Raw genomic sequence first — 15,666 nt, 5'->3', positions numbered from 1 at the left:
CTTAAGCTTGAACTTGAATTTAGTCACTTTGATCATTTATATTTTTACTCACATTAAACAAATGTCTGTTACCACCTGTCCTATCCTCTATGTGGTTGGAAATCATATTTCTTGGCACAGAAGTTTTCAGTTTTGGGGAAAAAAATGCTGGCTGGCTTGTTTGTGTAGCGATAGATAAGGATACCTGTTACAACTGCTGATTCACCTTCATGGCCGCCATGTTGTCATACCTCAGGGCTTGTTGAGGCCAGTCAGTGTCAGGTCACTACCACGATAACCCTGCATGGATTGCTTAGTGGCTACAAATATGATTCACGCTGTTTCTGTTGAGTAAATAATGTGTCCTCAACAGTGATTACTCAGAGATGAGACGTTTCCTTGTACAGCTACTTTATACATGCATATACTGTATGTGTCAAATGGCTTTATTATAGCCTACATGTATATGTATATATATGTATATGTATATGTATATTTATATTTATATGTATGCAATTCATTGAACTCAGAATAGTGGAAATATGATCTTCCATGCATATCTTAACATCTTCCATTATTTATAATAAAAATAATATGACAATTTTGGAGTTGGTCAGATAAAATATTTTCTATGTAAAAGATAGACCTTTCAGTTAACAAATAACTTCCTACTCCCTAATTTCCTCATATTCCACGCAGACTAATTTAAGACAAGGAACGCCGGAGGATGTACCACCCAGTTTGACCTCAAAAAGTTGAAATCAGGGTAATTCACTGATGTTCAAGTTGTTTTTCCCTATTACAATTTTTTCCTTTACTGTGAGGCATCATAGAGTACTACATGAGCTTTACTCATTTATTTTACTGATCATTAGTTTAAATGATCAGGTTTTGTTTAGGTGGAGTATGGTTAAAAAAGACAATCATTCTTGAATTACGAATCAGAATTATCTTTCAATTCTTCAATCAATAACCATTTTTACTTTCAGGCAGTTCTGCCCACTTGTCCTCACAGTTTCTTCAGAGTATAGAAAAGAATCAACCACGTGACATTAAGGAGCTGCTCTATGGCCTCCAGTCCTGTGTACTTGACCTTCCTGACACAATGCACAAGTACGGGAAAGGTAGTCCCTGATCATCCTCTTGACATTTGACGGTCCACGTGTATACCTCACTATTTACATTTGACTCCATGTGTATACATTCACCCTCTATTGTGAAGGGTGTCCTGTTGTGAATGTTACATAATGCATTCTGAGCTGAGAAAGTTTACTCTAGCAGGTACAGTACATCACCATGGCCAAGACTGAGAAAAAGACAGAAACATCATCATAGTTTGGTCTGCTGAGAATACAGCAGACAGTACATGCATATGTGAACAGAGAAAGTATTTGCACAGAAGCTTTGCTTTTGTTTAAGTTGTTTATACATATAAAGCAAATAGTTTCACATTTTGGGAGATAAAGTTATTTGCTTTCTTGCTGACAGCTAGCTGAGAAGATTGATACCAATCTCAACACTAAAGATGGAGCCAGCATTTAGCTTAGCTTAACAGTTGTCTTACCAACTCTCAAGCTCACTAATTAGATCTTGAGCAGAGACCCTGCTGATTGCCTAGAAGCATCTCCCAGCCAAGAAGTAGTGCGGCACATAACCGTCTGTAAAATGGAGAATTTAAGTTTCGTATGGATTAAACAAATTAGATATAAGATGTAAATTACTAAAACGTAGATGTGCTGGTAGTCAGATTTTATTATCTTTGTATAGAGCCACTTTATGCTAAGGTAACCAGCTGTTTACAACAGCAACATTGTTACTCTCATCTAACTCTTGATGAGAAAACAAATAAGCATATTTCTCATAATACTGAAATACTGCTTTGAAGATGATCACACCCTCCCACATAACACAGCTGGCTCTGGATGAAACACAGTGGTTTGCATGATTTTTTATCATGTTTAGCATCTCAATCTGCTGAATCACAACTTTATGTCTGAAGCTGAAGCTTTTACAACAAATTTATAGCAAGATCCTTAACTTCACATCACAATGCAAATTTCGAGAAGAGACAAGAGTGTATTTTGATATTTCAGTGAGCAAAACAGTTTAGTTACCCCAGTTGAATTGTAATACAGTATCTTGTTTTACACAATCTCATGTTTTCTCATTTCTTTCAACACTTAAACTCAGTAAAAGGTTTAAATGTCTAAGTAAATTTGATTATATTACAATTTGCCTAACAGCACAGGCACAATTTGACTTAAGTATAAGAAAAAAGTGGACCCTTGTCTCAGCCTTGGAACCTCGGGCTGTGACGGTTGACTGAGTCAAACCTGTCATGCATCTTTCTAATGGGGCCCAGCATGGATACAGATTATTTACAGTTAATGCTTCACAGGAGAGATGAGAACGTCCCCATCCTCCTGACTAGCAGTAAGAAAAGGAAAACTGTTGGTGCTATAAAAGCCTGTTTGTATATTTACTATAGGGACAGGGTTTATATGTTGTACCAAAATTACTGTTTGTCTTTCTCTGACATGCAAAAATTGTTTGTGCTAAAGAAAAGAGGGGGGGTGATATCTAATCCTTCTAGCTGTTGGGTGGATTACGAACACGTGCAACCTACCCACATTAGTATAACCAACACAATCTATTTACAGGGTGTCTGTGTAAATATCATCCATCATCTGTCTGATGAGGACATGAAGCATGCTTCCTCTCACCACAGATCCTTAGGAGCAGTAGAATTTGATTTGACATTATTGTATTGTGGTTTATACCTGTACAAAGATTTATATTGAAATATAAAAATAAAACAGACGTTTAGAATCAAAAGATGTCCAAATCAAGAGATCACCTAAGCACGTGTCCTCACCTGAAAAGAGTCTTGCACATTCCAGGTGCAATGTGGAGGGAGTGACTGAAGGGAGTGTCCTCATATTAAAGCAAACACCCATCTTTGTTCATCTGCACTTGAACTGAAGATGCACAGGGCCTTTAAAGTGTCTGTGTCTTTTGCACCAGACAGCTCAATGTAATAATTTAGCGACTCTTATACCTTGAAAAAAATAAAAAGAAAAGAAAAGAAAGCAACCAAACCAAACAAAACAATTCCAAAACAATGGGCTGTGTTCAAAGCTTCAGGGACTTGTGTGACCGTACAAAAAATACTAATGTTCGTTTCAGTCTTCCAGCAGTTTGCTTTGTATGGCAGATAGCAATGATCATCTTGTTTGGGGTGTTTATTCGATACAATGAAGAATCAAGTCCATTCTGGATAGAACACAGAAAAGCCAAAAACATATCGAGCGACATCGAGAATGACTTCTACTTCAGATATCCAAGTAAGTGACTTTGTTTTTTTCTAATGTACTCTCTTTCCCAAATGTCTAATATCAAATTTATTTAATTCTTCATAAATATTTATACATCTGTTAAACTTTAAATCAAATATCTCTATTTTTTTACCACATTTCTGCACATTTTCTGTTTTTTGTTTTTTCATTTTATTAATATTTTGTTGAAAATTGCCTGTTTTCATTGTAGTGAAATATGCTTCTACAGAGGTACCAAGTTGATGATATTGTAGTTCTCAGATTATGTCAACCTATCATATTATTCCTACATTGCTGACAAGGATCTGACACCTACAGGGGCACATTTCCCCTGGGGTTTGACTCCCCTTAGGATTTTTTTTTCCAGTTTAACTATAGCTGACATGTCCAGGCTTACCTCTGTGTCTGGATTTAAAATATCTTTCATATTGGTCATATATACAGTATTGGCTGGAATTTCGGATGTGAGTGTTGTGTCTTGCATGGGTGTGGTTGTACTGTACACCCAGCAACCCATGGTGTCAGTGTCAGGCTATCATGAAGCCATCTCAGATACGGTGTTGGATGTCGGATGATAAATGTATGTCCTGACGCAGGTTGTTGTCTGAGGCCATTAAGACCTCATCTTAAAGTCACATGACCTTTTGTTTTTTCAACACATCTGAAGCCCTATTTGTTGGTGAGGTAAAACACATGTTCAGTTGGTTGTGATGTAGTATTTATTACACTGAGTTGTTTTCTGCAAATTCTTCTATGCACACTATAATGTTTCACAGTGCAGTGGGAAGCTATTGTGTGCCCTGAGATGTGTCGGGCGGTTACAGTGTTACGTTGTAAATGATACTGGCTTTTCTATGCTGGTATCCACATACTGTTTGTTGGTTGTAGCGGATGTTACAAGTTCATCTCACAGTTAATGTCAGCCACAGAGGTTAGTACCCATGTAAGTACCTTGATATAGCTCAGTATCATTAAATACTGAGGTATATATCAACATCTGATCAACAAGTAGCAGTATATACATACTGTGCATCTGCACATCGTCTTCACATTATTTCCCCGTCTTATCTAATACAGTGTGTTCTTATGTGCTCCTGCGCTACGGTGATGTCATGTGAAAGCAAGTAATGATTACACTACTGGATGTAATTATGATTTGATGGCATATATTTTACTGTGGTCTTCATGTAAACCAACATATTCCAAACAGATACGGTATATTTGTAATAAACTATTACAGAATAAACTATTACTATTATTGTCTATGAAAAGACAATATTGATATTCTGAAATGTTGGTTGGTCTCCAGCATCTGCTCTTATACAATATGCCATGTTGTAAGTAGGAGGGTACTTAATTTATACAGCACCTTTCAAGAGCAGAGATGTCACAAAGTGCTTCACAGGGGAGATGATACAAAAACATACATAAAGACATAAAGAAAAAAAAACCCCAAAAAAACCCAGAATGAATAGAAAAGCTCTTGAGCTGCTTTTGAAGCATCCACAGATCTTAAATCCCATGAGAGAGAGTTCCAAGGTTTAGGAGCCACAACCTCAAAAGCGCAGTCTCCTTCAGTTTTAAGAAGCTCTGATCAGAAGACACAGAGCTGCAGTAGATCTCTATTGTGGGCCGGAGCATGGCCATGTAGAGCTTTCTCTACAAGGGGTATGAACTGGATTCTGAAATTATGGGGAGCCAGTGAAGAGCAATTCAGTCATGTGAGATCTTTTGGATGACCTGGTCCAGGGCGAGTGAAAAGAGATTTGCAATAGTCAAGACAGAATGATATAAAAACATGGATTAACATTTACATCTCCATTTGAGTCACAATGGGCCTGAGCTTTGCAGTGTTTCTCAGCTCGAAAAAGCAAGACTGAATCAAACAATTATGTTGGTCCAGAGTCTGAGCCTGGTCCACTGTGACGCCTAGATTTTTTATTTTTGAACCAACAAACTGAGAGGAGCTCATCATCAACTAACCGTTTTACCAACCTCAATACATAATCTAAGTGAGTCTCTCAAAGTAGAACTAAGAGAGAGCCTCACAGAGGGGAAAAAAATGGTTTGATTATGAAGCTGAACTAATTCCTATATAATCAAAATCCACAAAGGGCTTCTTCTCTACATCCATCAAAAATACAAAAATGTGTTGAGGATCCCTGAGGTAGACCTGTGATATATCAGGTAATGACAGCCTTACTGAACCAGTGTCATTGTCAAAGTATTGATTATTTTATTGAACCGTTTCTATCTTCACTTCCTGCTTATGTTCAGGACAATATTGATGTGCTCAGCAAGATCCAACAAAGACGAACCACTGTAGATGTTGAAATGTTGTAAACAACCACAGAACACCAACAGGTCCGTAGTAATACTCTGTAACTCACCTCGTCTAATAGGATAGAATGATTGTGTGATGACATTTTATATATTCACACGGACAAAGGTCAACTTCATCATGCCATCCTAATATTCTGAAAAAACACCTCTGGTCATTATTCAATGCTGCAACTCAGGAAGAGGAGATTGTGACCATAGTTCCTGCAACTTAGCTGGTTGGCGGAGGCATACAGAGGCAGAGGCATACAACTGCAAGGTGGTAACACTGGTTTATTCATTAACCCAGTTTTTATTATCCGCTTCATCTCTCCCTTCTTCTGCCTTCGCCCTAGGTTTCCAGGATGTCCATGTGATGATCTTTGTTGGATTTGGCTTCTTGATGACATTTCTTAAGAGGTACAGCTTTGGTGCCGTGGGCTTCAACTTCCTCATCGCAGCCTTCGGCCTCCAATGGGCGCTGCTGATGCAAGGCTGGTTCCACTCCCTGGACTACAGTGATGGAAAGATCAAAATTGGAGTTGAAAAGTCAGTGTTTGGTTTTATTCACAATGAGTTAAAAGCCTTATGCCTTATTTTTTTTTTAATTTCATTTTGATGATGGTATTGGCTACAACCCACAAATAACTTTTTATTGTATAAGCAGCCACAACGGAAAACAAAACAGGTTGTTGAGATCTGGCTCTTTCATTTAGTTAGTGGTGAATATGTCTGATGGGAATACTTTCCCACCTGAATGATTTCCATAGAAGAAAAACACAGGATCATCAGTGAGGTGGAGAAACCAGTCTGACTGAAACAATCCAGACACATAAGATTTAGTGTTTGTTGACTAAGTGGTTGGAAGGTAAACAGAAACTCAGCCTAATGAGAAATGATGATACTGTTGAAGTTCTGCCAAGTCACTGTGTGTCAACAGATAGGCTACGTGCATCTGTTTGTGTATGTAAGTAGAAAAAATATGAAAGACAGAAAGTGATAACTGGAGAAGGTCACCAGTGCTCCGTGCTCGAAATAACATAACCGATCTTCAGTAGTTCTACTCTATTGGTTCACTGCTCTTGATTAAGTGTATCCTTGTCCAAAATAAATCTGTAATTTCTCAGTATATTGCCTCTTTTGTCCAACACATTTTGGCTGTTTTCCCTCCTCAGCTTGATCAATGCTGACTTCTGTGTGGCGGGCTGCTTAATCGCCTATGGGGCAGTGCTGGGTAAAGTCAGTCCAGTGCAGCTGATGGTTCTGACTCTGTTTGGGATCACATTGTTTGCTGTGGAGGAGTATATTATCCTGAATCTCATACACGTAAGTTGGAACCATTACTGATTATTGTTTTGATGTTATTTTAAAATATGTGTTCAAGTGTAGCATTAAAATAGAATAATAATAAAATATATATTTTTTAAATGCAATCTAACTTCTGCTGCTACAATTAATCTTAATGTTTTCTCTCTCAAAGGCCAGAGATGCTGGAGGCTCCATGGTGATTCACACATTTGGAGGTTATTATGGTCTTTCCATCTCGTGGATGCTCTATCGGCCAAATCTGGACCAGAGCAGTCGCCTGCAGGGCTCTGTCTACCACTCAGATGTCTTTGCTATGATTGGTGAGTATTATTTACAGCTTTATATTTTTTTACCCTAAAAAAAAAAAAAAAACCCAAAAAACTCCAATACCTCCCATTCTTCTGTTTTGTGGTTTACGAGTCCCTTTAACCTCTATGTCTGCTGACTGCATGCTTCCTGCACAGGCACCCTTTTCCTGTGGATGTTCTGGCCCAGCTTCAACTCAGCCATCACTGACCATGGGGACGGGCAGCACAGAGCAGCCATCAACACCTACCTGGCTTTGGCCTCGACTGTGCTCACTACTGTGGCCATCTCGAGCCTCTTCCAGAAGCATGGAAAACTAGACATGGTAAAGACCAGCAGCGTTTGTTTTTCTTGTCTGTCCCGAACCCTCTCATCATAAGGTTGAGCATGTATGAATGATGTGGTTATGCTAATAGGGGGGTGTGTTGAAAAGTTGGCATTACAGGTTACACTGAAATAGATTGCCTTGTTGAATTGTCAAACATGTTGGCATGACTTGTGCCCCACCAAAAGAAACTTAAAAATCACATTACTTTGCAGTGATAAGGTGCATGTTGTGTTTCACTTGATACAGTGAAGTGATATCAAACTGATGCACAGTTTCTTTTGTGACAATTTTCTCTTGCATCTGCTTCTCAGGTTCACATCCAGAACTCTACTCTTGCTGGAGGTGTTGCAGTGGGAACAGCAGCAGAGTTCATGCTGATGCCCTATGGATCTCTGATTGTAGGATTCTGCTGTGGTATCATCTCTACCCTGGGATACATCTACCTCACGGTATGGTGTTTCTCTTCTGCCCTCGATTACTGCTCTTACTGCTCTTAAGTCCCAGTCTGTATTTTCCAAAACTCAAATCAAACTAAATTCTTGAGATTTTTTTGTAAATTCAGCTAAACCAAATCGATACGATACATCTCTCTCAGCCGTTCATGGAAAAGCACCTGAAGATCCAGGACACATGTGGAATCCATAACCTCCATGCCATGCCAGGAGTCATAGGAGGAATTGTGGGAGCCATTACTGCTGCAGCTGCAACAGAGTCAGTTTATGGCACTGAAGGGTGAGTTGTCCCTCCTTACAAATAGGAAACCAGCACCCAGAGCTCATGGTTGCTTTGACTTTTCTAATTAAATTGATAAAAGATTATAAATCAGTAAAGGAACAGAAAATGTAGTAACATTTGTGTTCTTGTGGCAGAACAACACTGTGAGTTTACCTTTTTTGTATTAAAGGTTGATTAACACCTTTGACTTTGAGGGTGCTTTCAAAAACATGACACCCGCACGACAGGGTGGTCACCAGGCTGCAGGCCTCTGTGTGGCTATCTGCTTCGGTGTAGGCGGAGGCATCATTGTCGGTAAGGAATAATCACAGTTCAACCATATTAATGAAAATATGCATTCTTTATGTCAATAACTGACAAGATGGGTGTGTTTGCACACAGTGTATGACAGACCATATGTTTTGGGATGTATTTGTACTCTTCTTAGGTTGTATCTTAAGACTGCCTATCTGGGGAGATCCCGCAGATGACAATTGCTTTGATGATGAGCCTTACTGGGAGGTGAGAGACAAATCTTTACAGCCACAAAGACGTTTCTGCAGTTTGAAACAGGAAAATCAATATTCTGTCAACCATTGATCCCAAAGAAATTGTATATTTGCAGAAAATTAATACCAGATATCTCAAAGATTGCAAATGTTTTAATGACTTTGGTTGAGTGATATTTGAGAGATGCAGTTCAGTTAAAATGCACGTTACTGAATGGGTTTTTGAGATGCATCCTTTTGGGCAAAATGGTTGTAATGTTGGACCCTGGCTGGTCAGCACCAGCTGCTCTGATTCAAGCCTGATTGGAGGTTTTTCAGTTCATCTGCTCCCATCTGATCTCACCAGAAGAATTTCAGTAATGTTTTACTGTGGGGAGCCAGTCAGGACCAAGTCCTGCAGTCATGCATAACAAGAGAAACTCAAAAGGAGTAACAATTTCTTAAATGTTTTCAGTCAAACTAAATATAATTTTAGCAGTGTCTACATAACATATCTTAGAATATACATGTATATAAATATGAAAACCGACTTTAATTTGACAGGCTAGACTGTATACTTTTGCTTACATTTTGCTATTCATGGTCGGACACATTTTACTGTTTTGTGTTCCTTGCCCTGCAGTTGTTTTTCCACTTGTATGCCCATTACTGAATGGGCTACCCTCATTCTACCACCTCTATTTACAGAGGAAACAGCTCATAACTTTCCATTTTCTGACATTCTGACACCACAGCTTCCTGATGATGAAGAGAGCATCCCACCAGTCCTGCAGTACAACAACCACATGCGGAACAAAGATATGTAAGTGTCCGTTTAGTTTATCTGATAACAGTTTTCTGGTCATGGAGATATGTTATTCCCATACCAAACAAGCGATGCAGGTAGTACCTTTGCTGTTGAGTAATGTGTTGCATCCAGTGTCCTCTTGGTGGCAGCACATCCTAACTTGCAGAGATTACATGTGACCCATTGTAATTCCTGCCCTTTGTTGGGAAATTCTGTTCATAGTGTTGAATACAGCATGAGGATGCAGTGAGGATGTGGCTGTAGACAGCATGGTACCGCTGACACACAGGCCTGCTCTGTCCCCATCACTCACTGTGGGCTAGATCATGAAATGCTGACGCAGACCCTGTGCTCTCTGCTTCCAAGTGAAGCTCACCTGTGCTTTTTGTTGATAGGGGTTTTTCACAGCACAGCTCTGCATGAGCAGCTCTTCAAAGTGACCTTGAAGTTGTGCAACATAAGTCATGTTTGCTGTGGAAATGAAAATGATACACCCAGAAAAAACAGAAACATGGATTACATAAGATTTTACATTTTACAGAATGAAATATACCCAATAGAATAGGTTTATAAACACACCAACATGTCCAAGCCAAATCTCAGTGAATAAAAATATGTTTTTAATTAAAACAGGGCATAGAAGAAAATAAATGTATCAAACCTTGACACCAAATTATATTTAAAAATATTGACTTAACAATATTTACATACAGTGTAAATATTAGTAGTATAGTGTGCAGTGAGCTTCAACTTTTCTATAGTGTCATTGTTTTTCACTCATTATGTAATGCTTGTTTTTCCAGAGCGGAGTCAAATTTCAACATGGAGCAAAGTGACGCTAGGCCTCGATCCTGATGGAGCTCTGTCTATATCTCATGGGCCATTTGTTGGTCAGAAATATTCATTTGATACAATTATTCCTCACTAATCAAAACCAGTTATTTTTCATACATTGACTATATGATTATTGACAATTTGGTATCTTATTTGTTGTTGTTGTTGGTTCGTTTGAAGTGAATGAAAAATCTGCCAGTGGGATAAGATCTTTCCTCTTTCCGTGAAATATTTATTTTCAGTCTCAATCCACAAATATTCAATTAAGTATTTTTTATGAAATATAATATTAAATGAGTGGCATTATCTTGGCTCTTGTGGGATATTTTTCCTCATTTTAACATTGGGATGCAGGTTAATTTACTGAGAAAACTGCTGCATGTTTCTCTTGTTTCACATGAAACAAGATGGGACAGCTCAGTGCTAGACCAAACTAACTTAGACTGTGAAAACACAACCATGATTCCTTTAAGTGCTTGTGAGGGAAATATTTGAGACCATGTTTTGTATTACATTTGCTTTAGACCCATTTGAGTTGCACTTTAAGGATTTTCTGCTGGAGCTTTCATATCTTAGTTTGTCCTGTTTCTGTCAGTGTGACATTTGAAGTGAATATACAGACAGACAGGTTTATGCGAACATCTTACTTTGTTATTTTTGTTGTCCTTGTTGCCATCAGATGCATTAAAATAGCATATAATTTTGGGTGTCTTCATCAAGAACTTTTACAATGAAATGTAACAATATTATGTACCATATCACTGATCATGGATTTTAAAAACAAGGGCTTTGACCTGAGTTATCCTGTGACTTTAAGGATATTTGGTAAAACTTTACTTTAACCCCCCATTTAACATTTATGGCCAATAAAAACAGTTAATAAGGGTTTATAACACACTATTATGTGGACATTTTAAAGTGTTTATTAATGTACAGTATTTGTCAGCAATTATAACTTATACAGGAGTTAATAGACACCTAAATATTACATACACATTATAATGTGTTATAAACAGTGTATAAAATGTTATATACTGCTTACAAATGCACATGGGGTGGTGGTAATAATGTGTTACCAGATATTTTTACCCATATTAATGATCTGAAAATGAATGATTTTGTCAAAAGCTGATATTTGTACACTTAGAAATTATACATGGTAGAATATTTATGTCATGCTGTTTTGAAAAATGAAAAGTTTGTTAATGGTAATGTAATTTTGAAAATTAATAAAGAATTATTAATAAAGTGTTTTATATGTAGTACCGTTTTTATTTGCTTTTGACAAATCAAGGCTATTCACTACTTTAAAAATACAATATTTACCAATAAAAAGCTGAGAAGGAAGCATATTTCCCTCATTTAAGAACCCTCCAGTGCCTCCTCTGTGGTGAGGTCAGACTGAGGGCAAAGGTCACACCCTTATTGCTCTCTCAGGGCACTGTGGTGACCAAAAACAAATCAGAGACCAGTCTAGTCATCATGACCTCGGGTCAAAGAGTAGCAAAAGAGCAAGGTCACTTACAGGGCTGCATGCACATGCTGGAGTCAATCATTCTGAAATGATCAATAGAGGGAATTTCTGTTGGTTCATGCGCTAAATATTGGTGCTGTTTTTGCACAAGGGTGGGTAGAAATATGAAGGAGTTGATGCAATTTCCCACTAGATGGAACATGATGCCTTGTTTGTCTATAAATACTCAAGATAATTTCCCAGCATGGTTTATTTCTGTATCTGATAAACAGCCTGTCTGTCCATCATTTTCTGATGACGGCTGTAATTTCCATGTGCTCTATCTCCTGTCCACCTGGCTGCAGCATTTCATTTGGCCAAAGGCAGCAACAGTTCATGGCGGGAGTGTGGATGATTCCCACACATGAGTAGCAGCGAGGAATCCATCTCCTCATCCAGTCTCTTCGCTAACAAAGGCAGGCTTAGTGCTGTTTTCTTTTGTCATCAGTAACGTGTTTGAGTAAAGGAGGTAATGGTGCCACAAGTGCTCCAATTAAACGAGATGCAGCCCTGCTGGGAAGAAAGGGTCCCCTGTTGCCCTCAACCCCCCCCCCATCCCCACACCACCCCTCAATACATATACACACACATACACACACAGACCGGGCCTCCTCTCATCCTAACCCCATGCAGTTCCCGCCCCAACTCTACTCATGTTTATTCATCAGCCACTTAAAGGGCAAATGCAGAGGCCTGTTAAAACTAACTCTGTCTTATTTTGAAATTATACCAGGCCTTTTCCTTCTGAGGCTGAGGGAGCCAGGCCTTATGGCATCATGACAGCCATGTTTAAAGACAGCCTCTGGACAGAAGCTGACCACTGATGTGATTTCCATAAGGGAAAATACAAACTGTGTAGGGATGGTAGGGGAGGAGGGAAACTGGGAGGCCACAGAGAAAGTGAGATGGAAATACATTAGGAAGCAAGGGGCATGAAAAGGGGGAGGGACAGGCAGAGAATGAGGCCTCACTTTCGCTGCTGATGACTGACTGCCTGCCATACGGGCTCAATCATGATCTTTGATTGACAGGTCGAGGGACAGAGAGGGTGGGAAAGAGGGAGCAGGAAGAGAGCTTAGAATGGGAGCTGCACAAAACATACTCCCATACAGGGGGCCGCGGAGACGCTCATTAATGATAAAGAACATACCAGAAAAAGCATGTTGTCGCTGCATGCCAGCGATGTTGTTTGTAGGTTGAGATTAGTTTGTAATCTTCTATACGTGGCACTGTAAAGTGTACAGAACACTACAGGGCTAAATACAACGTGGGAGGTCGTGTTAGAGAACCTGGTTGTGGCTATTTGGCTTTTTGTTCTTTTATTTTTCGCCATTTTCTAAGAAAACAATGTAATATGTCTAATGGTGATGAGGCGTGTCCATTCATCTGATCATTTTATTCTTGCAGTTTACAGATATGTGTCAGTCACTCTATGGTAAAACCCCACTGAATTCAGTTTAGAGTTAGGAGGTACAGCGGTTAAAGAAGTATTCAGGGATCCATGTTCACTCCCTTATAAAGAGAGTTGTAAAACCTGCTGTTGAAAGCATTCAAAGGTCCATAAAACTGTTCATAAACTATTCAAGCCCTTTCTCTTTTCCCTCTTTACTTAATCTGCTCACGTTTTGTACAGCTTCAGTGTCCCCTACAGGTTACTTCTCAGCAGGTGCATCTGACTTCCAAAACCAGTCTGACAGTTAAGATCTGGACTGTCCTGTAACTTACTGAGTACCATAAGGCGCATATACTGTATTTCCCACCATCAGTCCTCTCCCCATCACCGGTGGTGGAAAGTAACTGAGTGCATTTACTGAGAACAGTTTTGATAAATTATTACTGTACTTGAGTATTACTATTTTAAGATATTGCACACTGTATCCTTTACATTTCAGAGAAGAATATTATACTTTTCACTCACTGCTTGTATTTGACAGTTTTATTTAAAGCTTACTTTACAGGTTACTGTCTAATCCACGGTTGTGCTTACCCAACACTAAATAGAGGTGAAACCCTGCATATGTGTTAATCCATCAATATGAATATATTTTAACACTATGAAAATGAGCAGTCTGCATCATGAGTACTTTTGATTTTGATATAAGTACATTTTGTGGTTAATACTTAAATTTTACTGAAATAACATTCTGAACGCAGAACCTCCACTTGAAAAGTAATATTTTTATGCTGTGGTATTGATATTTTTACCAGAGTCTGTAAATACACTGGATCCATATGAAGGGGGTTCAACTCTTAAACTGGGAGCCACAAGATTAAATACTCAGGCCAAACTCTATGCCTCTATAAAGTATTTAAAATCACCTCCAACTTTACCAACTACACCAGTAAGTCACTGCTTATGCACCAACTAACAATCTAATAACAATGTTTTATTGTCAAGTGCCATTTTCCTGCAGAACCAGTATGTTATGTTTTGGTACTTTAAGTACATTTTGCTGATAATACTTGTGCAGAGAATTTACATTGTACTTATAGTGGAGTGTTTTTATATTGTTGTACTGGTATTTTTACAAGTCCTGTGATAGACTGACGACCTGTCCAGGCACTCTTGCCAAATGCCTTCTGGGAATGGCTACATCACCCCCCATGACTCTCAAGTATAAGTGGTATAGCGCTATAGCTGGACGGATGGTTGGTACTTTTACTTGAGTAAGGGATGTGAGTACTTCTTGCACCACTGGCCATATGGTTTTTTGCCCCTCTGTTTGCAACCTGACCATGAACCGTGCAGCTCTCGATAACCCAGGTATCCCCAGGCCTCCCCACGCCACTAACTGTCCACAGAGGCTGCTTAAGTGTCCCTATCGGACCACAGTGGAGAGGAACAGCAGATTAACCATGATCCTATCCGCTCACCGCTAGCCCCTTCATACGCTCCGTTACACCAGCATTTAAAAGGAGGAGGGGACGCCATTCAGGCCCATGATATGAATCCCAGACGCAGGGACAAGAACAGAGCTTTCACCCCCGTTTCACAGAAAGGACCCCTTTTTGGCACCCTCTAATTCTGGTTGCTACGGGCTTCTGGGTTCAATGGTGGACTCCCGTTGTGAGGGGACAAAGCCTCTCAGTCATCCGGCCATGGTTGCTAGGGGAGGCAGAATGTATGGGGAGGGACGGGCTGCCGTTGTCCCAGACGAAATGTCTCTCTTAAGGCCGCAGAGATCTGGTGATTGACAGGTGGCTACACGCTCCACTGCAGATCACCCGGGAGGTCTGGGGGGCCTTATATCTCTGACCGTGTGTGTGGGTGTGTGTGTGTGTGTGTCTGTGGCAGGTTATGTTAGTTGGCAGGTTGAACAGGGGGGTAGGGGACATACAGCATACAAGGTTTCTGCCACTATGAAAGTGACACCATTTATTACCTGTAGAGGGAGCTGCCTCTGCTTCAAATGTGAGAACTCTGTTATAGGTTAAAAAAAAAAAAAGCTTCTCTGTGTTCATCTTAAATCTGTCTAATTCTGAATATTTGTGTGTCCACAGATTCTGGATTTTTTTTTAACAAGGAAAAAGGAGGAGACATTTTCACCAAGACCATGCTGAAAGTATAATAACTGCCTCAGGCACAAATTATCATTCCAAGCAGAGTAGGGATGTGTCTTTAAACACTTTTGGAGGTGATCTTTAAGTAAAAGTGTACAAATATGGTCAGATAATGTACTATTATTATCAAAAGTAAAAATCTTCAGAGAAAAAGTTCCTGTGACTGCTACTAT

The 15,666-nt window shown here is 39.3% G+C and overlaps 1 protein-coding gene across 1 annotated transcript; it reads left to right on the top strand.

Annotated features, from left to right (window-relative positions):
- Positions 1 to 2,948: 2,948 nt before the first annotated feature.
- On the top strand, positions 2,949 to 11,675 carry rhcgb (Rh family, C glycoprotein b). Its single transcript, XM_071503066.1, has 11 exons — positions 2,949 to 3,323; positions 5,990 to 6,182; positions 6,809 to 6,959; positions 7,114 to 7,261; positions 7,406 to 7,572; positions 7,887 to 8,024; positions 8,171 to 8,307; positions 8,480 to 8,604; positions 8,738 to 8,811; positions 9,533 to 9,600; positions 10,389 to 11,675. Exons 1-11 carry the CDS (start codon positions 3,101 to 3,103, stop codon positions 10,438 to 10,440), a joined length of 1,476 nt encoding a protein of 491 aa, XP_071359167.1. The 5' UTR covers positions 2,949 to 3,100; the 3' UTR covers positions 10,441 to 11,675.
- The last annotated feature ends 3,991 nt before the right edge of the window (positions 11,676 to 15,666 follow it).

Source organism: Trachinotus anak, unplaced genomic scaffold (genome assembly GCF_046630095.1).
Source record: "Trachinotus anak isolate AG129_WGS33_773 ecotype Australia unplaced genomic scaffold, CSIRO_AGI_Tana_v1 ptg000002l, whole genome shotgun sequence".
Classification (NCBI taxonomy): Eukaryota; Metazoa; Chordata; class Actinopteri; order Carangiformes; family Carangidae; genus Trachinotus; species Trachinotus anak.
The sequence above is the reverse complement of the archived record's forward strand: the minus strand, read 5'-3'. Positions and strand labels throughout refer to the sequence as shown.